The sequence below is a fragment of the Dipodomys merriami genome, unplaced genomic scaffold, assembly GCF_024711535.1.
Source record: "Dipodomys merriami isolate MVZ:Mamm:240054 unplaced genomic scaffold, mDipMer1.0.p SCAF_82, whole genome shotgun sequence".
NCBI classification, from domain to species: Eukaryota; Metazoa; Chordata; class Mammalia; order Rodentia; family Heteromyidae; genus Dipodomys; species Dipodomys merriami.
Window position 1 is genome coordinate 6,060,480 of NW_027206424.1, and position 25,079 is coordinate 6,085,558.

General features: G+C 55.3%; 2 protein-coding genes across 2 annotated transcripts; one reads left to right on the forward strand and one right to left on the reverse strand.

The window, feature by feature from the left end:
- The first annotated feature begins 45 nt into the window (after window positions 1–45).
- On the forward strand, window positions 46–11,687 carry Mtg1 (mitochondrial ribosome associated GTPase 1). Its single transcript, XM_070011386.1, has 11 exons — window positions 46–231; window positions 1,050–1,114; window positions 2,986–3,090; window positions 5,413–5,493; window positions 5,968–6,024; window positions 6,231–6,321; window positions 8,581–8,642; window positions 9,005–9,101; window positions 9,337–9,418; window positions 10,920–11,032; window positions 11,263–11,687. Exons 1-11 carry the CDS (start codon window positions 123–125, stop codon window positions 11,436–11,438), a joined length of 1,038 nt encoding a protein of 345 aa, XP_069867487.1. The 5' UTR covers window positions 46–122; the 3' UTR covers window positions 11,439–11,687.
- Window positions 11,688–12,008: 321 nt separating this feature from the next.
- Sprn (shadow of prion protein) lies at window positions 12,009–16,940 on the reverse strand. The gene is made up of 2 exons (XM_070011385.1): window positions 16,728–16,940; window positions 12,009–15,659 (listed from the first exon to the last, which is right to left on the reverse strand). Exon 2 carries the CDS (start codon window positions 15,648–15,650, stop codon window positions 15,213–15,215), a length of 438 nt encoding a protein of 145 aa, XP_069867486.1. The 5' UTR covers window positions 15,651–15,659; window positions 16,728–16,940; the 3' UTR covers window positions 12,009–15,212.
- Window positions 16,941–25,079: the final 8,139 nt, after the last annotated feature.

A 25,079-nucleotide genomic window follows, 5' to 3' on the forward strand; every position in this document is an offset into this window, starting at 1 on the left:
GTGCCGTTGGTCACCTGGGCTGCGGCGTCGGAACTTTGGTGCCCTGGGACTGCCGGGACCGGCACCGGTCGCGCGGGGCCGAGAGCGCTTCCGGGGCGCGGCACTGTGAGGCCGTCGCCGCCATGAGGCCGTCGCCGCGCGCGCTGCTCGGCGCCCAGGCCGCCTGGCGCGAGTGCTTCCCCCTGCGTGGCCGCGACGTGGCGCGCTGGTTCCCAGGCCACATGGCCAAGGGTGAGGCCCGTCCCGCTCCCCCGCGCCTCGCCCCGCGCAGCCCGCACTCCGGCCTCCCCGCGCCCTGCGCCCCGCTCCCCCGGCCGCCCCGCTCCCCCGCGCCTCGCCCCGCGCAGCCCGCACTCCGGCCTCCCGGCGCCCTGCGCCCCGCTCCCCCGGCCGCCCCGCTCCCCCGCGCCTCGCCCCGCGCAGCCCGCACTCCGGCCTCCCCGCGTGTCTTCGCGGCGTTGACCCCCGGAAGGCAGCTGCGGGGCGGCCGGGGGGTCCCCAGGCCAGGCCGAGACCTCCGGCCAGGAGCTGGCAGCCAGCCGTTCTCTGCCATTTAGGTCTTGTCCGGTCGGGGGCCTGGACTCGGCCTGGGCCGCCCCCAGCTCTGCCCTCCCCCCCCCCCCCCCCCCCGCGCTTGTAGGTAGCTAAGAGGCTCCCACGGACGTTCCTGCCCGGCTGGGAGCCGCATCCTCCGCCTCAGCCTCCCAGCGGGCGGGAGCCGCATCCTCCGCCTCAGCCTCCCAGCGGGCGGGAGCCGCATCCTCCGCCTCAGCCTCCCAGCGGGCGGGAGCCGCATCCTCCGCCTCAGCCTCCCAATGGGCGGGAGCCGCATCCTCCGCCTCAGCCTCCCAGCAGCTGGGAGGACGGGCGGGAGCCGCCGGCGCCCGGCTCCTTCCACACTTTGGGTTTTGTTTTCGAGATAGGTCTCCCTGCCTGTGCAGGCTTCGAACTCCCGACCTCCAGAGGAGTTGAGATTGCTTCTGAGTAGCAGACAACCCTGCCCCTTTGAAAGGCCCTGGCCTGCCCTTGAATACTTTCATGTGTTCCAGGACTGAAGAAGATGCAGAGCAGTCTGAAGGTGGTGGACTGTGTCATCGAGGTTCACGATGCTCGGATATCCTTTCCTGGTGCGGGAGGGACCACTTTCCCAGGCAGAGACGCAGAGGCAGCAGGGAGCGCTTCCGGTGTCTGCCTGCCGTGGGCCCAGTGTAGTCACTGCTTGCAGTGACTCGAGACCTTACTTGTTACTGGCATTTAGAGCAGTGGCTCTCGGTCTTTTATAACATATTGGGATTATTGGGGAGCTTGTAAATAGGCCCGTTGCCAAGCTTTGTTTTACACCAGAATCTCACGTGTGGGAGCATTGATGTCATTTGTCCTGGCCTCTGCCTGGCTCACCTGGGCTTTCCAGAATGATCCAGCAGTGAAATTCTCCAGATAGGGCATGAAACCTGAGATTAAAGGTTCCTACCAATCACAACTTTCCTCCTGTGCTTGGGAGAATTGGCAAGACTTGATCTTGTTTTGACACAGGCTTCATAGACTTTGTCCATTTGAGCTATGCTGAAGTTCTTTAGTGATGAAAATACTGATTTTTCTAGTTGTTACAAATCTGCCAGGGCAGCCTAGACTGGGGAGGCTGAGCCAGCAGGTGTGAGCCCTGGGGAAAACGGTACTGAGGCACTGCCACCCAGACAGTGCAGAGTCAGGGTGTTATTCAAAGTTCATGATCTTGTTGGAACTTTAGTAACAAAACATTGGGTTTCTGGGCTGGGAAGGTAACTCAGTGGCAGAGTTGCATACATGAGGCCTCGGGTTTGATTCCTCAGCACCACATAAGCAGAAAAAGCCAGAGGTAGTGCAGTGGCTCAAGTAGTAGATGGCTAGCCTTGAGCTGAAGAGCTGAGGGACAGAGCCCAGGCCCAGAGTTTAGGCCCCATGACTGGCAAAAAACAAAAACAAACAACCCCTTGGGTTTTTTTGTTTTAGGCTGTAAATATGCATCAGTTTATGTAGCATATAGTGGTGACAATTGTGTGTCTATCAAAACATCATAAAATGTGGTTATCTTTTAGTATGTGTGATCCTTCAACCCTAGGACATTTTGCCTTATCTAGGTTGTGGCAGGCAGCCTTCCCTGGATGATGGTCTCTGTAGCATCCTGGGAGGAGAGTCTGGGGGCTGTAGTCATATATAGGAAGGAAAGTTTGGAGTGGGGAGACAGCTGACTGACTGCTTAGATGGGGCAGGCAGGGGCCTTGGGACCCCTGCAGCTTGATCCTCAGGGAGAGATGCAGCACCAGGAAAGCAGAGGTTCAGGATGTGAAGATAAGAAGTCCCCTCCTGCCTGTATTAGCGTCAGGTGTAGTGGACTAGGACTAAGACCCTACCTTTGTCCTAGCAGTCCTGGTTGAAGATGTCAGTAGCAAGTGGTGTCTCCAGTGAGTCTCCATGAGGGAAGGGACCTGCTCATTTTTAGGCACAGCTGCTGGGTGCCCCGTGGTAGGACTTGGGAGTCCTTAGTAGCCACAGGGTAGGGTAGTGTTCTGAAGATACTCTAGTTAGGACTTTACAGTCACTTTTTCTTGAGTGATCATGTCACTCATTTGAAACTTAAGTATCTTGGCAACTAAGCCTGGTATCTCAGATTGCTTGGAACTCTCTGGAGTCTTTTCAGCTTCAACCACCCAAGTGCTGTGATTAAAGATATACACCACCGTGCCTGGCTGAGCGTTGGCTTTGGTTTTGCTACCATCATGTTTGGAAAGCTGTGTGACCGTCACTGCCTTGCCTGACTGCCTACCCTGGCAGTGGTAGAAGGTGTACCCTTTGCAAACCAGGATCAGAGCTGGCTCCATACTCTTGAGGTGGGATGTCGGCTGGGTGGCCTGCTTTGAGATGAGGTTCCCTCCTCCGGCTTCCTTTGACCTAGTCAGAGAAGACAAAATGTAAACCTTTCAAGGGATTTTGCCTTAACATCGCCACATTCCACTATCAGGTCGCAACCCTCTGTTTCAGGAGACCCTGGGGTTGAAGCCTCACTTGCTTGTCCTCAACAAGATGGACTTGGCAGATCTCACAGAGCAGCACGTGAGTACCATCCCACAGATGCCCACAGAAGTGTGAAGAGTCACCAACACAGACGAAGCTCTGCTTCCGGAACAGCTCCAGCCTGGTTCCTCAGGTTGGTTGCTTACCTCAGACGTTAAGGACCTAAGTGTTCAACATGGGTGCATACCCTTTGGGAAATGTCAGTGTGCCACTTGAGCCAAGTGACAGATAGCTGTCGGTAGTCTGTAATAGCTGTACTGTCAGGTAGGCTGATACATAGCTGTACTGTCAGGTAGGCTGATACATAGCTGTACTGTCAGGTAGGCCGATACATAGCTGTACTGTCAGGGTAGGCTGATACATAGCTGTACTGTCAGGTAGGCCGATAGCTGTGCTGTCTGGTAGGCTGACATATTGCTGTACTGTCTGGCAGGTCTATAGCTGTGCTGTCTGGTAGGCTGACATATTGCTTTACTGTCTGGCAGGTCTATAGCTGTGCTGTCTGGTAGGCTGACATATTGCTTTACTGTCTGGCAGGTCTATAGCTGTGCTGTCTGGTAGGCTGACATATTGCTTTACTGTCTGGCAGGTCTATAGCTGTGCTGTCTGGTAGGCTGACATATTGCTTTACTGTCTGGCAGGTCTATAGCTGTGCTGTCTGGTAGGCTGATAGCTGAGACAGCTGATAGGTCAGAAGCTATACAGTCTGGCAGGTTGATAGCTATGGTGTCTGGTAGGCCTCTATATTTGCTGTACTGTCTGGTAGGCATTCCTGAGGTTACTGATTCTGTCTGCTAAGCTCCACATAGTAGTCATTGTCTGCTTTCTGCACATCCTTTGATTCAGAAGTTAGAAGAGGGAGAGGCCAAAATGGCTACTGATTTCTCTAAAGCCAGATAGAACTGGGCCTATGCAAGATATTTTCCATGTGGCACAGAGGTTAAAAAAGCCATGAGGACTGGAAACAGGATCTGAAGTGTCTTCTGCTTTTTTTCTTTTTGCCTCTATTACCAAACTGTAGAGAGAAAAATGTAAAAATCTTGAATTCAAGCCAGTGTTTTGAAAAGGTGTTAATGGTACAGAACATTTCCATTTGTTGCAGCTGCAGTTGATTACGTGTCTGTACATTCGAGTCGCCTCCACCCATCAGGAGGAGAGCTGAGGAGTTCCCCTGAGAGCTCCTCCTGCTGTCAGCTGATAGACATGATCACAAAGGCCAGGGGGTCTGCACAGACCTCTAGGGATTTCCTCCGGTTGCAGCTCTGGTTATTTATCTTCACGACTGGTTTCTGTTGCTTTTATTAGTTAGTGGAACTCATTTGTGGTTGCTTTTGCCATTTAAATACTAGCCTTTGCAGACTTTGTATTGAGTACTCACCTTGTAGTCTGGCCAGGTGCTCCAAGAAGAGCCCACTTCCCTGAGGACAGCTTGAGTGAATCTACATGGGAACTGTGGCTTCAGTATGTCTTTGTCATGGCTTATGTCCTTATCCCAGCTTCAGTGGATGTCTGGAAGAAATAATTACCACATGTATATATGTGTGTGTGCATATGTGTGTGTGTGTGTGTGTGTGTGTGTATATATGTATATATGTATATATGGAGAGAGTGTATTGATACTGGGGATATTGGGGCTTGAACTCAGCATCTCACAGTCTCAGATTTCTTGCTTGAGGGTGTTGTTCAACCAGTTGAGCCACATTTTCAGTCCTGGAAGAAATAACTAAAATTAATGGATTTAATCAGTGATTTTTTTCTTTTGTAAGCATTGACTATATTTTGGGGCCAGTAGCAATCAAACATTACAACACTAATTTTAAATAGGTATGGTTTATAAAGGTAAATATTCACAAATAGGATGCAGTTCCACAGTGATTTCAGTGAATGTTAAGACTAATGAATTTGTGTCAACTTTAGTATACTTTTGAGCTTTTAGATAGTTTCAGATCAGGTTTGATGTCCCTTCGATTTACAGTGTTTGAAAGAAGGTCAGAACACATTGGAACAGTGGAATTTCTCAGTGAAGTCCAGGTTCTGTAAGTCCACTGCCAGAAGTAGTTTCAGGATGACTTGTTTACTCACAGAGGCGCTGAACTTCCAAAGGTCAGTCTGTGTTTCCTGGTCTTCACAGCCCAGCCCAGTTACACTGCTGTGATCTCTGTCCTCGGTATGTCCTGGGACCAGTGATGGGGCAGGCTGAGGCCCTTGGTTCTCATTTTGTGTTGTTGCCCATCCCTGAGAGGAGTTGTCTCTGAGCAATACATAGTCCTATAGAGTCTCTTTGAACCTGGATCCTCAACTTTTATTTATAACACCATCTGTATTTTTGTTGAGTGTTTAAAATGGAAATGTCTCTTTCAGAAAATTTTGCAGCACTTAGAAGGAACAGGCCTAAAAAACGTCATTTTTACCAACTGTGTAAAGGATGAAAATGTCAAACAGGTAGGCCTTTCTGCTCACATGCAGGTGTTTCTGTTCCTTGTTTGGTAATCAGTTTTAATCCTGGTTCTGGCTCCTACTGCCCAGGAGTGCAGAGTCTCCGGCGGGCCCCCCCCCCCCCCCCCATGTCTTACGCTGATACAGCCCAAGATGGATATTCAGGGAGTACAAAGTCATTCTGAGGTGACAGGTCACTTAGTTCTCCTGTTTGCATTTGGTGGGACACCACAAGTTTACTGGTGAACATGATCACTTCTCTCATGGATGCCCTCCTGTGGTAGAAGCCTTACTCTTGCCTGGGGGTGGGTGTGTCAGTCTCACCAGCACAGCCTAGTTGGGCGTCTTTGACCGTCACTGCTGATCAAAGCCTGGGAGGTGTTTGTTCTCTCAGCTGGTGATTGTAGAGGGGAGCAGAGGTGACAGGACGTGGGTTGGTGAATGGACATGAGACTAGAAGATGTGGCTGGTTTATTGCAGATCATTCCGAAGGTCACAGAGCTCATTGGGAGCAGTTACCGCTATCATCGAGCAGAGGTTGGTTGTTGGGATGCAGACCTGGGGGTGGGCATGTGGGGGTCACCCAGGTCTCTCCTGACTGATCCTGGGGTACTTCAGTGTGGAGGACGCTGTGGTGCTGTTCCAGGAGGCTGGCCTGGGAGGAACCCCAGGGGTTCCTTTGGGAACCCCTGTGGGCTCGGGCCTGGTAAGGTGGAGTCACGGCTCTTCTCCTGCTTCCACAGAACCTGGAGTACTGCATCATGGTGGTTGGGGTCCCCAACGTGGGCAAGTCCTCCCTGATCAATTCTCTGAGGAGGCAGCACCTCAGGATAGGTATGCCTGTGCAGGAGGGGATGGTGCAGGACCCTGCCGGACACCTGCTGGCTGAGTGGACGGAGGGCCATGTGATGGACAGCCGCCTGCTATCCTTGTTGTTGTTGTTGTTGGTTGTGGGGCTTGAACTCTGGGCCTGGGCTCAGAGTTCAAGGCGAGCACTCTACCACTTGAGTCACAGCGCCACTTCTGGTTTTCTGGTGGTTAACTAGAGGTAAGAATCTCATAGAGGGGCTGGGAAGGTGGCTCAGTGGTAGAGCACTTGCCTTGCATGCCTGAGGCCCTGGGTTTGATTCCTCAGCACCACATAAGCAAAATGAAAAAAGCCAGAAGTGGCGCTGTGGCTCAAGTGGTAGAGCAATAGCCTTGAGTTGAAGAGCTGAGGGACAGCGCCCAGGCCCAGAGTACAGGCCTCACGACCGTAACCTCCCCTCCCCCCCCCCCCCCAAAAAAAAAAGAATCTCATGGACATTCCTGCCCTGGCTGGCTTTGACCCTCAATCCTCAGATCTCAGCCTCCTGAGTAGCTAGGATCAGGCGTAAGCCATTGGCACCTGGCTGCTACACTTCTTTATATTCAAAAAATTTCTGGGGCTGGGAAGGTGGCTCAGTGTTGGAGTGCTTGCCTTGCATGCATGAGGCCCTGGGTTCGATTCCTCAGTACCACATAAACAGAAAAAGCTGGAAATGGCACTATGGCTCAAGTGGTAGAGCGTTAGCCTTGAGCTAAAGAGTTGAGGGACAGCACCCAGGCCCCGTGACAGATTTAAAAAAAAAAAAAAAAAGAATCTAAAACTTTTTGTTTTCTCTTTTTTTCCCCTCCCTCCCTTCCTACCTCTCTTTCCTTTTTTCTTCTTCTTTTTTTTTTTCTTTTGTGCCAGTCCCAGGGCTCAGGACCTATGCACTGTCCCTTAGTTTTTATGCTCAAAGCTAGCACTCTACCACTTGAGCTATAGCTTCGGCTTTTTGGTGTTTAGAGGAAGAGTTGCATGGACTTTCTTGCCCAGACTGGCTTTGAACTGAGATCCTCAGATCTCAGCTTCCTGAGTAGCTAGGATTATAAGTGTGAGCCACCAGTGCCAGGCTAAATACCTTTGTTGTTTTTGCCTCCAATTTTTGTTTTCAGGGCCTCATGCTTGCTCAGCTGGTACTCTACCTAATTTGAGCCATACTTCTAGCTTAGTATTTTGCTGGTTATTTTGGAGATGGAGTCTTAAGGACTTTTCTGCCCAGGGTAGCTCCAGAATAGCTAGGGTTTTAGGCATGAAATACCTGTATCTGGCTTCTCTAAAATCTTTAATGACTTTTCAAAACTTGATTTTTTTTTGGCAAGGCGGTGCTGGTACTAGAGCTTGAGCTCAGGACCTGGAGCTCACACTTATTGCTGAAGGCTGGTGCTCTACTACTTGGGCCACAACTCCACTTCCAACTTTTTGCTGTTTAATTGGAGATAAGACTCTCTTAGATTTGTCTGTTGAGGATGGCTTTGAACCTTAATCCTCAGCTCTCAGCCTCCTGAATAGTTAGGCGTGAGCCACTGGTGCCTGGGGTATTTTTTTTTTTTCATTTGTTTAATGCAGCCTTTGGGTCAGAGACTCCAGCATGCTGTAGGGTAGGGGATGTGCCAGGCAGGGAGGTGGCTTCCTCCTGAGGGTCTTCCCGCAGCCCCTTCCCTCTGCGTGACTTGGACAGCTGTGTTGTCAGCCATGTTCTCTACATTTGTGAGCCCGAGGACCTGGGCTGCTTAGTCCCAGGTTTTGATTCAAAACAACCCACAACACTCAGTCCCACAGCCTAGCCCCCTGGCATCCTTGACTTATGCAAGTCAAACGAATCTATATTCAGTCTTATTTAAGGCTTCATGTTCCATATTAGCAATATAGTGTGAATTCACATTTGAGCCATTATGTTTTTATGCTGGTTCTGGGGCTTAAACTCAGGGCCTGGGTGCTGTCCTTGTGCTATTTTTTGCTCAAGTCTAGTGCTCTACCACATGAGTCATAATTCCATTTCTGGCTTGTTGACAGCTAATTGTAGATAAGAATTGCACCGACTTTCTTGCCCAGATTTGCTTTGAACTGTGATTTTTAGCTCTCAGCCTCCTGAGAAGGTAGGATTACAGGCGTCAGCCCCCTGTCTCTGGCTTGTGCCTGGATTTTGAAAACCTCTTTGGTTGTGAGCTGTTTGGGGCCAAACACGGGATGAGTTGTTGCGTGTTCTGAACTACTGTGAAACATTTGACAGCTTCTTTCTGTTACAGGCAGAGCTGCTCGGGTGGGAGGTGAGCCTGGAATCACCAGAGCGGTGACATCAAGAATCCAGGTGGGTCTTTGACAGCTGTGCAGGCGCTGCCGAGCCTGGCACGGCCCAGCCTGGCGCCGCCAGGGCCAGCTTTGCTTCTGGCCTTCTTCCCTTCCTTCCACTTCCACTGCCCGGTACTGCTCTGTCTTCGGCAAACCTGTGGGGAATGGTTAGGGCAGAGCTAAGAGAGACCAATTCTTACACTTTTCCTTGTGTTTTCTCTTACTTTTTACTCCAAATTTAGTGTGAATTAAACCCTATGGAGGTCGTAGTGCTTTGTAACAAGGATGACCCACGGGGCTGGGTTTGATCTAGGAACCTTAGGGTCTCCAAAGATGGCTGGCTAGAGGCTCTGTAACCTACTCCATCCTCTGCCTGAGCAGGTGTGTGAGCGACCGCTGATGTTCCTGCTGGACACCCCTGGGGTGTTGAGCCCTCGGATTGAGAGCGTGGAGGTGGGCCTGAAGCTGGCCCTGTGTGGTGAGTACCCCTCCACCCCACCTTTGGAGTTCTCCCTGAGAACCCGGGCTCCCCTGAGACCAGGATGTTACTGCTATGTCTGACCTGCCTGTTCTCTTAGCGCGGCTCGTGGCACACGTGTGTGGCCCCATTCTGTCCTGTGACAGGTGTCCAGTGAGGTCAGGCCAGTGGGGGGCCGGGGCCACACGGGTCTTCAGGCAGAGCCCGCGGGGCATAGATACTGCTTGTCTTTCAGGAACAGTGTTGGACCACCTGGTTGGGGAAGAGACCATGGCCGACTACCTCCTCTTCACTCTCAACCAGCATGGAGTGTTGAGGTGAGTGACAGCCGCTGCGGAGCGGTGTGTGTTTCTGTAAGTCAGCAGTGAGATGCTGACAGTAAGATGGCACATAATCTGCACATTTGGCATGAGTGCATCTGAGCTGGTCACCCAAGAAGATGGCTCGACGGAAGAGCCATTACCAAAGGGAAGGGTGACATTGTTCAAAACGAAATGTGCTCTCTATCTGACTTACGTGACTGTAACCCCTCTCCTTTACAATAACAATACAAATGCATAAAAAAAGAACCCACTTTAAACAGAAAAAAGCTGGGCATTTCGTCACCAATTCTGGGCTTTCTGTGCTTGCCCACCCTGCCATCTGCTCTCTTCCATAGGTAATTTGCATTTTCCAGGCTTTCCTATAAATGGAGGCATATGGGTTGCCTCTTACCCAGCTTTCCTCATTGGGCATGAGTGTTCTGAGATACATCAGTGCTGAATGTGTGCTAATGGCTCACTTCCTTTTATGATTGAGCTCATGGCTGATAGCTTAGAAATCCTGCACTTGGTTTATCTGGATGGCCTGGGGGCATCTGCAGTTATGGCTGGTACAGATAAAGCGCTAGCAACCGTAAGGGTCAAATCTTTATGGAATGTAAGTTTCTACTCTTGGGAAAAACCAAGCAGAGTAGAGTCATGGCCAGGAACATGGTAGATGTGCATTTTGACTTCTCTTGGAACTGCTGAGCGTCATGGACCACCCAGCACAGAATGACAGCTTGGGTTTTTCCACGTCTTCTTCGTATTTGGTGTGCCTGGTCTTCCTTTAGCCTGCTGCTGTGTCATGTGCTAACTCAGGTTCATCCTCTGTGTGCAATGCTGCTGTCTTGTCTGTAACGTCTCCAGGAAAGGCCTGTTCACATTTCTTTTCCCATTTTTTGGAATCAAATATCCCCCCCCCCGCCTCTCCTTCCTGTGACCTTGGTCATGCCTGGTTGTCTGTGACCCCTCATCTCTGTGTGTGCTGGTGTGCTGTGACCACTCACCTGTTGGGCAAGTTATTTCAGCGCCTGTTGTCACCTTGGCACATGGATATCTAGACTGCAGGCTCAAGTTTGTGCCTCTTCTGGAGGGGAGTCTGTGTCCTGCTCTTTATGTCCTATGGCCACCTCTTTTCCAGAGCCTTACTTTTCTTTTTTCCTTTTTTTTTTTCTTTTTGTTGGTCGTGGGGCTTGAACTCAGGGCTTGGGTGCTATCCCTGAGCTCTTCTGCTCAAGGCTAGCACTGTACCACTTTGAGCCACTTCCATTTTTAGAGTAATTAATTGGAGATGAGTCTCACTGGGACTTTTCTGCGCAGGCTGGCTTTAAACTGTGATCCTCAAATCTCAGCCTCCTGAGTAGTTAGGATTACAGATGTGAGCCACTGGTGCCTGGCTAGATGTTACCTTTTTGGGTGGTGGTTCTACTTTCCTGAGCTTTGCCCTTGGGCACTGGGTTCCTGGGAAACCGTCAGCACCTCCTTGAAGGCTGACTTGGAGCTGTGGGCTGTGCAGGTATGTGCAGCACTACAGCCTGGGCAGTGCCTGTGACGACATTGAGCGTGTGCTGAAGAGTGTGGCTGTGCGGCTGGGAAAGACGCGGAAGGTGAAGGTGCTCACAGGCACGGGTGAGTGGGGCTACGGCCCTCACTGGGCTGTCCTTGAGGGAGGACAGGAAGGAGGCATGCATGGGAACTGTGGTGGTTGTCTTGCGACCAGGACTTGGGGAAGTTTCTAGAGTGGAAGGAGCCCCTGTGTGAACGTACCCTGCCCCAGGCTCCACTGATGCGCAGCTTAGTCTTTTAGGGCTAGGCTGTCCTGCAGGGAGCTTCCTTCCTCACCAGACCTTCTGTCCCAGGTGACGTGAATGTCGTTCAGCCCAACTACTCTGCAGCCGCCCGTGACTTCCTCCGAGCCTTCCGCAGTGGGCTGCTGGGCACAGTGATGCTGGACCGTGACATCCTGCAGGACCACCCCCAGCCAACGCAGCATCCTGAGCCCGCTGGGCAGGGCGCGGCCTCCTGGACTTCATAGCCAGAATGTGTGAGGCGTGGGACCGTCTCCCCACTCCTGCCTTCTAGATGCTCTACCTGGCCGCTCCAACTCAGACCCCTAATCCTGGGGCACTGTTCTCTCCTGCCTGCCAAATTCAGGCCGTCCCTGGTTACAGGTCCCAGACAGTCCTGCATGCATGGGCTGCTCAGGAGGCTCCTGCTTGGTATTTAAGGAAAGAGTCAAAGCTGTATCTACAATGTAAAAGAACATGGGTTAAAAGGTTTATCCTCTTGTTGGCTCCTTCATTGTGTACCTGCGGTACCTTGGGCCCAGGTATTAAAGTTCCTGGTGCTGGGGCTGGGAAGGTGGCTCAGTGGTAGAACACTTGCCTTGCATGCCTGAGGCCCTGGGTTCGATTCCTCAGCACCATATAAGCAAAAAGAAAAAAGCCAGAGGTGGTGCTGTGGCTCAAGTGGTAGAGCGCTAGCCTTGAGCTGAAGAGCTGAGGGACAGTGCCCAGGCCCAGAGTTCAGGCCCCACGAGCGGACCCCCCAAAAAAAAATTTAAAAAATAAAAAATAAAGTTCCTGGTGCTGCTGTAGACCGGGGGTGGGCAGGCACAGTCCAGCAGAGGGGTTTATTCACAATGAACTCTTCCCTGTTAATGTGTACACAGACATGGACAGCAAGTTCAGAGTTGTGTGCGGGCACTGGCCTCTGAGCTTGGTGCCGAGGGCCAGCACCTTGGGAGGCCACCTTCTCGCAGTTCAGTTTGCACATGGCAGTGGCCAGCCAGGATGGCACCTTCTAGCAAGCGAGGAGGTGCAGAAGGCATCTCAGGATTGCTGGCACCCTCACAGCCGCAGGTGCCCTTCAGAGAGAATGCGGCAGGAGCTGCATTCTGGAAATGAAGGGGTAGCGTGGGCAGGCGCGGTGCACACGGGGCCAGGAGAGGGGGCGCCTGGCCAGTAGTTGGTCTCAGCTGTGGTTAGGGCCTGAGCATGGCTGGGCCTCTGCTCGGCGGTCCTTTCCTCTCGGGGTGGCTGCCATCACACCGGCTTTCCCCTGATGTCTCTTGTGCTTCTGTGTGTTGAGTCTGCCCTGAGATCTCTCCCTCTGTGCAGTCTACTTCCTGGGCACTCTGACTGGTGGGGGAGGTATAAAAGATGGGACTTCCATTGTGTCTGGAGTGAGGGTCTTCTGTGCCGACTGTTCTGGTTGGTATCTGGGAAGCAGAGGGGCACCGGCAGGTTTCCCCTGAGACTCAATTTGCCTTTGAGGCCCCGAGGCAGGCTTGGTCTTGGCTTGCTGTCGGTCATGGAGCTTGGGGGCTGGCTTGTGTCTGAGAGCTGGCAGTGTGGATGACAGGTGGCAGGGAGCTGCATCCTAAAACTTGCTGCTCAGGAAAAACACTTGGCCAGAGTTCTACCAGGAGCATTGAAACCTGCTCCCAACCGAAACTATGTGCCAGCCCAGGTCCAGCATGATGACCACCGACGGAGCCCCAAGGCCTGTGGTCCAGAGGGCCAGGACCTATTCCAGAAACAGCCTAGCTGTAGATGAGGATCTCTCAAGAGCACAGGAATGGGGGATGGGGACTGCCAGGGCCTGGGAAAACCTGCCCAGCTTTGAGGTTGTTTGGTGATCAGAGCTAAGGAACTTGGCAGAGCTGGGAGCCTCCCTTCCTCCAAGACAGACTTACGGGGGCTGTGCTGGTGAGTCCAGGGCAAGCAAGGCGCCAGTCTGAGCACAAGTGTATTGCCAGAGGCACATTTTTAAAGGACTGTCCTTTATCTTCTTAAGGCTTCTTTGAGCATGAGCTTGGGGCTCAGTGTCCCTTGGGTGGTCAGATGATCCTCAGCTGTTGGAGGGAGCAGCCTTCTGTGTGAAGCCCAGGCTTGCATTACAACCCCTGTTCCCCCCAATCACTGATGAGATTGGCGGCTGTTTCAGCCAGCCTCCTTCGAACCACCTGTGAGTGGTTGTGGGCCTTTTGAGATGCTGTGGGCACCCTGTGCCATGTCCTGCCCCCAGGGCATCTGCTTTTGGGAGAGGGCTGCCCCCTGGAAGCATGGCACCATGCCCCCTGGCTCACAGTGGCCCTCAAGCAGGGCTGGCAGTCGTCCCCCCTGAGTGATCCTCTCAAAGGAAATGGAATGTTCTTAAGTATGCTCCCCCCCTCCGCCCCCCACCTCCACCAGTCCCAAGACCAGTTAAGTGACCCTCAGGGTCAGTCCTCCGGCAGAGGCCTCAGAGACGGCTGCCTGGTCTTGGGAGCCTGGTCTGGGAGTCAGGAGGACCCATGGGTGTTTCTGGGGTCCACGGTTCTACTCTAGATCCGTTGGGTTGGTAGACGGCTGGCCCTGGCGTTGTAGCTGGTCAAGCTCCTCGTTCTCCTTCAAACCCCAAGTTCTGTTGAGAGCTCAGTGGCAGGACTGAGCCACAGGACCGCAGGACTTAAGGGCCGCAGGACCCCAGCACCGCAGGCCCCCAGAGCCCCAGGACTGCAGGACCCCAGCACCGCAGGCCCCCAGAACCCCAGGACCCCAGGACCCCAGGACCGCAGGCTCCCAGAACCCCAGGACCCCAGCACTGCAGGACCCCAGCACCGCAGGCTCCCAGAACCCCAGGACCCCAGCACCGCAGGACCCCAGGACCCCAGCACCGCAGGCCTCCAGAACCCCAGGACCTCAGGACCCCAGCACCGCAGGCCCCCAGAACCCCAGGACCTCAGGACCCCAGCACCGCAGGACCCCAGCACTGCAGGCCCCCAGAACCCCAGGACCTCAGGACTCCAGGACCTCAGGACCTCAGGACCCCAGGACCTCAGGACCTCAGGACCTCAGGACCCCAGGACCTCAGGCCCGCAGGCCTGCCTGGGCCTGGGGCGGGCGCCACTGTGCCCTCCTCTTCTCTCCTTTGTGGGGCTCCGACCTTCCAGAATTGAGACTGAGGTTCCCTGTGGGAAGTCGGAGGGCGTGCGCCTGGCCCGCATGGACGGTGGGTGGGTGGGTCGGGGTGGGGGGTGGGCCGGGAGCTCGAGGTGGGCCGGGAGCTCGGGGTGGGCCGGGGAGCTCGGGGTGGGCCCGGGGAGCTCGGGGTGGGGCCGGGAGCTCGGGGTGGGCCTGGGGGCTCGGGGTGGGCCGGGGAGCTCGGGGTGAGGCCGGGGAGCTGGGGGTGGGGCCGGGAGCTCGGGGTGAGGCCGGGGAGCTGGGGGTGGGGCCCGGAGCTCGGGGTGGGCCCGGGGAGGTCGGGGTGGGCCCGGGGAGGTCGGGGTGGGCCGGGAGCTCGGGGTGGGCCCGGGGTGGGCCCGGGGTGGGGCCTAGGGAGTTCGAGGTGGGCCGGGAGGTCGGGGGTGGGGCCCGGGGAGCTCGGGGTGGGCCGGGAGCTCGGGGTGGGCCCGGGGAGGTCGGGGTGGGCCGGGAGGTCGGGGTGGGACCCGGGGAGGTCGGGGTGGGCCGGGAGCTCGGGGTGGGCCCGGGGCGGGGCCCGGGGAGGTCGGGGTGGGCCGGGAGCTCGGGGTGGGCCCGGGGTGGGCCCGGGGAGCTCGGGGTGGGCCGGGAGCTCGGGGTGGGCCCGGGGTGGGGCCTAGGGAGTTCGGGGTGGGCCGGGAGGTCGGGGGTGGGGCCCGGGTAGGTCGGGGTGGGCCGGGTAGGTCGGGGTGGGCCCGGGGAGGTCGGGGTGGGCCCGGGGAGGTCGGGGTGGGCCGGGAGCTCGGGGTGGGCCCGGGGCGGGGCCCGGGGAGCTCGGGGTGGGCCGGGAGCTCGGGGTGGGCCCGGGGTGGGCCGGGGGCTCGGGTGGGGCCGGTCCGCACTCAGGGCGCGCCCCCGGCCGGCAGCAGCCCGAGGGTGGCCAGGGCGCCGCCCAGCAGCAGGCCGGGGCTCGGGCCCCGCCCGGGCGCGCCCGAGGTCCAGGCCCAGTAGCTGTAGACCCCGGTCCCGTTGCCGCCGGGCGCCGCGTCCTCGCCGTCCTCCGGGCCGGGCCCGCGCGGCCCCGCCGTCCTCCTCCAGCCCGGGCCCGCGGCCAGGCCGGCCGCCGCCCCCGCCGCCGCCCCCGCCGCCGCCACGCGCAGCGAGGAGCCGTAGCGGGGCGCGGGCCGGGCGCGCAGCCGCGGGGCCCCGCGCGCCCCGCCCCGCAGCGCCCCGCGCGCGCTGCCCCGCGCGCCCCCGCGGCCGCCCTTGGCCGCGCCGCCGTCGCAGAGGAAGGCGGCGGCCAGCAGCAGCGCCCAGCACGCGGCCGCCGTCCAGTTCATGTCGCCGACCTGCGGGGGGGGGGAACCTCAGCGTCCCGAGGGCCCGGGGCGGGGGGAGGGGAGCCGGGGAGGAGGGGAGCCGGGGAGGAGGGGAGGGGCCGCGGGGGAGGGGGCGGGTGGGAGGGGGGAGGGGGCCGAGGGACGGAGAGGGAGGGGGGAGGGGGCGGGGGGAGGGGAGGGGGTCGAGAGGCGGAGAGGGCGGGGGGGAGGGGGGGCGGGGGGAGGGGAGCCGGGGAGGAGGGGGCGGGTGGGAGGGGAGGGGGCCGAGGGACGGAGAGGGCGGGGGGGAGGGGGGAGGGGGCGGGGGGAGGGGAGGAGGTCGAGAGGCGGAGAGGGCGGGGGGGAGGGGGGGCGGGGGGAGGGGGGGCCGCGGGGGAGGGGGCGGGTGGGAGGGGAGGGGGCCGAGGGACGGAGAGGGCGGGGGGCGGGGGGCGGGGGGGAGGGGGGCGGGGGGGAGGGGGGCGGGGGGGAGGGGGGGCGGGGGGAGGGGAGGGGGTCGAGAGGCGGAGAGGGCGGGGGGCGGGGGGCGGGGGGGAGGGGGCGGGTGGGAGGGGAGGGGGCCGAGGGACGGAGAGGGCGGGGGGCGGGGGGCGGGGGGGAGGGGGGAGGGGGCCGAGGGACGGAGAGGGCGGGGGGCGGGGGGCGGGGGGGAGGGGGGCGGGGGGGAGGGGGGAGGGGGCCGAGGGACGGAGAGGGCGGGGGGGCGGGGGGAGGGGGGCGGGGGGAGGGGGGAGGGGGCCGAGGGACGGAGAGGGCGGGGGGGAGGGGGAGCGGGGCCGGGGCGCTTCTTGGGGTTCAGGTGCGGGGTCGGGGGAGGGCTGGGCCGGGGGAGTGCGCCGTGCAGCGTCCGCGCCGCTCCCGGAAAGGCTGGGCGAGCTGGGGGGGCGGGGAGAGCCCGGCCCCGACCCCCGACCTCCGACCCCGCAGCGCCGGCCCCGGATCCCGACCCCGGAGCCCCCGCGCCCGCTCCCCGCGCCCGCTCCCCGCGCCCGCCGGCTCGGCTGCTCGGGGCCCGGGCTCCGGGCGCCGGCGGCGGCGGCTGAGCCCCCGGTTCCCGCGGCCCGGCCTCGGCCTTACCTGCCGCGCGGCCCGCGTGGATCGCGGAGAGCCGGGCCCGGGCCTCTTCCCGGGGGACCGGGGACCGGAGACCGGGGACCGGGCTTCTCTTCCCGGGGACCGGGGACCGGCCTCTCTTCCCGGGGACCGGGGACCGGCCTCTCTTCCCGGGGACCGGGGACCGGCCTCTCTTCCCGGGGACCGGGGACGGACCGGGCCCTCTTGCACAGCCGAGGCTCCGCCCGAGGACGCGCAGACGCGAAGGGAGGAGACGCGGCGCTCCCCGCTCCCCACCGCCTCCCTCCCTCCGTCCCCCCCCCCGTCCCCCCTCCCGCGGACCCCACCCCCACCCCCACCCCAGTGCGGCTGCCGCGCACCGTCCCGGCCGCACCGCCCGCCACATCTCGGTGCAGCCGCAGCCTCTCCATCCCAGCCGGCACCACGTGCCTCCTCCCACCACGCGACCGTGGGGGGTTCACGGTCCCGGGACCCCCGCGGTCCTGTGACCCCACGGTCCTGAGTCCCCACGGCCCTGTGACCCCACGGTCCTGAGTCCCCACGGTCCTGGGCCCCCCACGGTCCTGTGACCCCACGGCCCTGTGACCCCACGGTCCTGTGACCCCACGGCCCTGTGACCCCACGGTCCTGAGTCCCCACGGCCCTGTGACCCCACGGTCCTGAGTCCCCACGGTCCTGTGACCCCACGGTCCTGGGTTCCCACGGTCCTGTGACCCCACGGTCCTGTGACCCCACGGTCCTGAGTCCCCACGGTCCTGGGCCCCCACGGTCCTGTGACCCCACGGCCCTGTGACCCCACGGTCCTGTGACCCCACGGTCCTGAGTCCCCACGGTCCTGAGTCCCCACGGTCTTGGGTTCCCACGGTCCTGTGACCCCACGGTCCTGAGTCCCCACGGTCCTGTGACCCCACGGTCCTGAGTCCCCACGGTCCTGTGACCCCACGGTCCTGTGACCCCACGGTCCTGAGTCCCCACGGTCCTGTGACCCCACGGTCCTGTGACCCCACGGTCCTGAGTCCCCACGGTCTTGGGTTCCCACGGTCCTGAGTCCCCACGGTCCTGAGTCCCCACGGTCCTGGGCCCCCACGGTCCTGTGACCCCACGGTCCTGTGACCCCACGGTCCTGTGACCCCACGGTCCTGAGTCCCCACGGTCTTGGGTTCCCACGGTCCTGAGTCCCCACGGTCCTGGGCCCCCACGGTCCTGGGCCCCTACGGTCCTGTGACCCCATGGTCCTGAGTCCCCACGGTCCTGAGTCCCCATGGTCTTGGGTTCCCACGGTCCTGTGACCCCACGGTCCTGTGACCCCACGGTCCTGTGACCCCACGGTCCTGTGACCCCCGCGGTCCTGCCCACATAGTGCTTGGCCCCATGCAGCCTGTTGCTTGCCCAGGCCCGTGTGGTTCCCACGGGGCCTGGGTACGCTCCCACACCAAGCTTCGGGACTACTTGGCTGATCTTGCTTCTTGCAGTGCCCATAGTTAAGACCCTACTCAGGACCTTAAGGTCCTCCAGGCCTTGGCCTCACAGAAGGAGGGTCCTGGCTGCCTGCTGACTCCGGACCCCTCTGGAAACATCCCTGTGGGGAGCCGCCCCCACGTATTTTCAGGTATGGCTGTTTCTGTGGGAGAGGTCTGTAGCCTCCATTAGAGATAGCCCACGGTGTTCAGGCTGGGCCTGCTTTCCAGGCAGCCCAGGGCTGCTGTCTGGTGCCAGCAGGGTCCTGTCCAGGCTGAGGTCAGGTTGTGGAGCCTTCCAGGAACCTGAGGCTGACCTTGCACCTGTGGGCCTGGACGGGGAGAGGAAGGAAGGGGTTGTGGCCGGGAGCTGATCTACTGCACTCGGCAGTTCTGAGCCCCCCTTTTCAATGAGGACAGATCTGGGCTTTGTCACCTGCAGTTGGAAAGGCCCCCAGCCCAGTGGCAGCGCCGCTTCCTGCTCTGCTCAACCACAACCACAGTGAGAGACACCCCCCCCCCGCTGCCCCAGGGGGGCAAGCAGTTTGGGGAATCAGAAAAAAACTTTAGATGTGAATATTAAAAAGACTGATTCATAGACTGTTACTGTATTGACAAAATAAGAACAGGATGTTGTGAAAAGTGAATAGGATTAAAGAGGAACTTTGGATGGGAGAAATGACCATCAAGATGCACGTACACAAAAATTGATGTGTTGAATAAGTCACCTTGTACAACTATTTAAAGATGAAAGGAAACATAAAAAAGGAACCTTGAATCTAAAAAAAGGAACAGAAGGGTTGAGTCATAAAGAAATCGCGAAGACAGAACACATAGGAAAGGGCGTCCATCTAGGGAGGCTGGCTTTGGGTTCTGTGGTCATTCAGAGGGTGAGAGCAGAAAGAAGTGCCAGGAGGTGTTGCTGAGCTGGGGCCATAGGCCTTTTATTTGGAGATGAGGAAATGTCTTGGGAAAGGGAGGCAAGGAAACCATTTAGACTACTTTATGTTTGAATACAGATGTATTCAAACTGGGACTCAAACTCAGTACCTGATGCTTTCACTCACTGGCTAGCACTCTACCAATGGAGCCATGCCTACAACCCCTAAAAGTTCTTAATAAACTATTATCAAAACGTAGCTGGGGGGGCTGGGAAGGTGGCTCAGTGGTAGAGCGCTTGCCTTGCGTGCATGAGGGCCTGGGCTCAATTCCTCAGCACCACATAAGCAGAAAAAGCTGGAAGTGGCGCTGTGACTCAAGTGGTAGAGTGCTAGCCTTGAGCAAAAGGAGCTCAGGGACAGTGCCCAGGCCCTGAGTTCAAGCCCCAGGACTGGCAGATAATAATAACAGTAATGTAGCCCGGGCCGGTAGCACATGCCTATGTTCCAGTCCTTTGGAGGCCGAAGTAGGAGGAGCCTAAGTTCAGGACTGTGGGCTAGGTATGGAGTTTGAGGCCAGCCTGAGCTACACAGAGAGGTCTTGTCTCAAAAAAAATTTTTTTTTTTGGGTCCAGTCATGGGGCCTGAACTCTGGGCCTGGGCGCTGTCCCTCAGCTCTTCAGCTCAAGGCTAGCGCTCTACCACTTGAGCCACAGCGCCACTTCCCAGCCCCATCAAAAAAATGTTTTTGACATGTATTCAGTGATGCATCGGAAAGTACGTTGAGATTGAGTTAGGTTCAGGGTGTCGTTTTATATCACAGAATAAGAACAAGTCAACGTGTTCTGTTCACTACTGGACAAGGAAGAAGACAGCTCTTAATATTCTTTAAAGAGGAACAAATCATTTGATTTTGATCAACACTTATTCTTTAGGAAGAAAAATGCCAGGGAAAATCAATACTTCTAAATAAAACTTAATAAAGTACTTCAGGTTTTTTAACTAGCCTGGTGCCGGTGGCTCACGCCTGTCATCCTAGCTACTCAGGAGGCTGAGATCTGAGGATTGCGGTTCAAAGCCAGCCTTGTCAGGAGAGTCCATGAGACTTTTTGTTGTTGTTGTTGGTTGTGGGGCCTGAACTCTGGGCCTGGGCGCTGTCCCTCAGCTCTTCAGCTGAAGGCTAATGCTCTACCACTTGAGCCTCAGCCCCACTTCTGGCTTCCCCCCGACCCCCCAGCTTATGTGGTATTGAGGAAGTGAACCCAGGGCCTCATGCATGTGAGGCTAGCACTCTATCACTGAGACACCTTCCCAGCCCCATCCTTGAGACTTTTATCTCCCATTAGCCACCAGAAAACTGGAAATGGCACTGTGGCTCAGAGTGGTAGAGTTCTAGCCTTGAGTGAAAAAGCTCAGGGACAGTGCTCAGGCCTTCAGTTCAAGCCCCACAACTCATAACAACAAAAATAGAAAACCTAGGCACTGGTGGCTCACATCTGTAATCCTAGCTACTTCAGGAGGCTGAGATCTGAGGATTGAGGTTCAAAGCCAGCCCAGGCAGGAAAGTCCGTGAGATTCTTATCTCCAATAAAAACCATTAGAAAACCAGAAGTGGTGCTAAGGTTCAACTGGTAGAGAGAGTACTCACCTTGAGCTGAAGAGCACAAGGACAGCGCTCAGGCCCAGAGTTCAAGCCCCGTGACCGACCAAAAAAAAAAAAAAACACACAAAAAAAACCCCACAAAAAAACTCTGCAGCAAGCTGGGCACTGGTGGCTCACACCTGTAATCTAGATACGTAGGAAGCTGAGGTTTTGAGGTTCAAAGCTAGTCCAGGTAGAAATCGGGAGATTCCCTCTCCAATTAACCAGCAAAATTCCAAGCTGGAACCGTGGCTTAAGTAGCAGAGCACCAACTGTGAGCAAGAAAGCCAAGTGAGAGAGGGAGGCCCCGAGTCAAGCTCCGTTGCCCACACCCCCCCCCGCCCCCCAACTACAAAACATTACCAGAATTTCCAGGAAAAATCCCATCAGCATTTAAAATTTTCATACACATATGTCCTGTTCCCCCATTACCCACACTGACCCCCACATCCGCTCTTGACGATCTCTTTCCTGTATCCCAGTGGTGACTCTGTACTTTGATGCTTAAAAATAGATTTAGGTTCCATGTATGACAGAAAACATGCGATACTTGATTGTTTTTAACTCAGTTATCTTTCATGGGATGGTCTGTGCTTTAAAATAGTATTGCTATTTTCTTTGCTGGTACTGGAGCTTGAGCTCGTGACCCTTAGCTTTTTTTGCTCAAGGCTGATGCTCCACTGCGTGAGTCACAACTCTGTACCTGGCTTCTGGTAGTGGTTGGATGTGTGTGGTTGGCTTCAGGTCTCAGCCTTCTGAGTAGCTTGGATTACAGGTGTGAGCCACTAGTGCTATGCTAATACTTGACTTTCTGAGTCTAGCTTATTTGGATCTGAGCTCTGACCCCGCTGGCTCCTGCCTCCTGAGTAGCTATGACTGCAACTGTATGTCAGCATGCCTGGTCCTGCTCTTTCCTTTTTTTGTTATATGGAGTCCTTTCAAGAGTGCTTGTGATCTTTGAAAGTCTAGTAGAACTTAGCGGTGAATCTGTTCACTGAGCCTTACTTTGTTGGGAGAGATTTTTTGTTTTGTTTCTGTTGCTGGTCCTGGGGAGCTTGAACTCAGGGCCTCGGTGTTATCCATGATCTTCTTTTTTTTTTTTTTGGTCGGTTGTGGGGCTTGAACTCTGGGCCTGGGCGCTGTCTCTCAGCTCTTCAGCTCAAGGCTAGTGCTCTACCATTTGAGCCACAACAACACTTCTGGTTTCCTAGTGGTTTATTGGAGATAAGAGTCTCATGGAGCCGGGCGCTGGTGGCTCATGCCTGTAATCCTAGCTACTCAGGAGGCTGAGATCTGAGGATCGTGGTTCAAAGACAGCCCGGGCAGGAGAGACCGTGAGACTCCTATCTCCAATAAAGTGGCGCTGTAGCTCAAGTGGTAGAGCGATCGCCTTGAGCTGAAGAGCTGAGGGACAGCGCCCAGGCCCAGAGTTCAAGCCCCACGACCGACAAAAAAAAAAAAAAAAAAAAAGAGTCTCATGGACTTTCCTGCCCAGGCTGGCTTTGAACCGTGATCCTCAGATCTCAGCCTCCTGAGTAGCTAGGATTACAGGCATGAGCCACCGGTGCCTGGCTCATGATCTCCTTTTTGCTCAAGGTTAATGCTCTACCAGTTGAGCTACAGCTCCCTTTTGACTTTTTCTCTGGTAGTTCATTGGAGGTAAGAGTCTTATGGACTTTCTTGTTTGGGTTGGCTTCAAACCATGATCTGCAGATCTTAGCCTCCTGAGTAGCTAGGGTTATAGCTTTGAGCTACCAGTGCCTGGCAGGAGGGGGCTTAAAATTTTTTTTTATTATTACCTCAACTCCATTGCTTGTTATTGGTCCATTAAGATTTTAAAAAATCTTTCTAGGTCAATTTTGGTAGATGATATGTGTCTAGAAATCTACCCATTCTAGATTTTCCAATTTATTTGGAACATACCTTTTCAAAATACTCGCTCATGATCATCTGGATTTCACTAGTATCTGAGAAGAAAAGGGAACTTCTCCACACCAATGTGCTAAGTAGGCTGTCTAGTTAGACTGCAGTTCTGCTTGGTACTGAGACCAGGGTTCATTGTGTTTTCTGAGTCTCTTGTTCTCTCTTCAGTCTCTGCCTTCTGCAGGTATGCTTACTTCTTACTTTTCCTCGTACCCTGTTAGTATTAGTTTTGCCCCCCCCCCCCCCCCCCGCCTCTTTCACTGCGGGTCCTGGGCCTTGAAGTCTAGGCCTAGGCACTGTCCCTGAGCTCCCTTTGCTCAAGGCTAGCACTCTACCACTTGAGCTACAGCACCACTTCTCGCTTTTTTTCTGTGGTTAATTGAAGAGTCTCAAGGATTTTCCTACCTGAACTGGCTTCAAACTGCCATCCTCAGATCTCAGCTCCTGAGTAGCTAGGATTATGGCCAGGCTGGGCTCAAACTCATGGTCCACCTGCCTGAAAATTCTGTTATTCTTATAAGATGATCTGTTCACAACTGAAACTTCAGTACTTTCCTGCTGTCACCCACTTGCAGGTGAACTGCCACCAGCTCTTGCGCCCTGTCCTCTGGAGATGCCAGTGACTGCAGCTGCCTTTAGTCTGCTGTCTTCTGGCCACTTTCACCTGGGATCTTCATGTATTTTATTTATTTTATTTTTTATTTTTTTGGGTCCAGTCGTGGGGCCTGAACTCTGGGCCTGGGCGCTGTCCCTCAGCTCTTCAGTTCAAGGCGCGCTCTACCACTTGAGTCACAGCGCCACTTCCGGCTTTTTTCTTCATATATTTTAAACTCACATGTTTTTATTATAGCACACTTTTCTTTCTACTCTCTCTCTCCCCCACCCCCCAGTTGTCAGTACTTGTGTTTGAACTCAGGGCTTACACTTGGTAAGCTCTACTACTTGAACTGTACACCCAGCCATGCTTTTTGTTGGTTATTTTGGAGAGGGCGTCTAGAGGGCTTGTCTGCCGAGGTTGGCCTTGACATGCCCTCCTCCCTCTGAGCTCAGCCTCCCAAGTGAGCTACCTGAACCTATCATACATCACATTTCTTTTTTCAAAATTTAAATTTTATTGTAAAGGTGACATACAGAGGGGTCACAGCTATGTGAGTCAGGTAATGAGTACATTTCTTGTCCAACGGTGTCATTCCCTCCCTCATTTTCTCTGTTTTTCCCCTTCCAACTCCCCTCCCCACCAATTTGTATAGTTCACTTCCAACATAGTGTCTAGTGAGTATCACTGCTGCATTGGTCACCCTTGATTCCCCTTCCACTCCCCAAATCAGACAAACTTATATACAAGACGAAGGTACAGACACCTCAGACAGTGACAAAGGGAATAAACCAGAGGACATAAAGAAAAAAATAACTGAAAACAGTACAATAAAAATCTCTTGTTGGAGGGGCTGGGAAGGTGGCTCAGTGGTAGAGTGCTTGCCTTGCATGCATGAGGCCCTGGGTTTGATTCCTCAGCACCACATAAGCAAACAGAAAAAAGCCGAAGTGGCACTGTGGCTCAAGTGGTAGAGCGCTGGCCTTAAGCTGAAGAGCTGAGGGACAGCGCCCAGGCCCAGAGTTCAGGTCCCACGACTGAACCAAAAAAAAAAAAAAAAAAAAAGAAAAAAGAAAAAAGAAAAATCTCTTGTTGGAGTTAATTTCTATAAACATTATTTTATATGGTCATATGCACATAGCCATTGAGCTGTTGTAATCCTTTCCTAAGAATTTTCTCCTTGATTCTCATTGTGTAAATGTTTAGAGTGCTATTTAATTATTTCCAAGTGTAATTATTTGTCTTTTACTATCCATTGGATTATCTTGTAGATTTATAGACACATTCTAGTTATTACAAATGAGAGAAACCATGTAGCCTATGTTCTTTAGGTCTGGTTTACTTTGCTTAAATAATTTTTCCTAAGTCTTTCCATTTCCTTACGAATGGAGCAATGTCATTCTTTCTGAAGGAAACATATATCTCCATTGTACATGTGTGTGTGTGTGTGTGTGTGTGTGTGTGTGTGTGTGTGTGTGTGTGTGTATACATTTTCTTGCTCCATCCACTGAGGATAGCTTGATTCCATATCTTAGCTATGGTACACAATACTGCAATGAACATGGTTGTGCTGGTAGCTTTAGCGCAGCCTGGTTTGTGGTCATTTGGATAAATGTCCAAGAGTGGGAGTCCTGGGTCACAGGGAAGCTCTTGGAAAAAATTATAGTAAGCAAAGTAAGCCAGACTCAGAGATGATGAAGGTTAAGTGCACCAAGAAGACAAAATAATTCAAAATTTGTATGCACTTTGATTTAACCTTAAAATGTGCAAAGCAAAATAGTAAGAGAGGATTTTATAGCACAGTGACACACACTAAACAAATATACTCTGGGTGGTTGTCATGATAGGAATGAGTCTGGA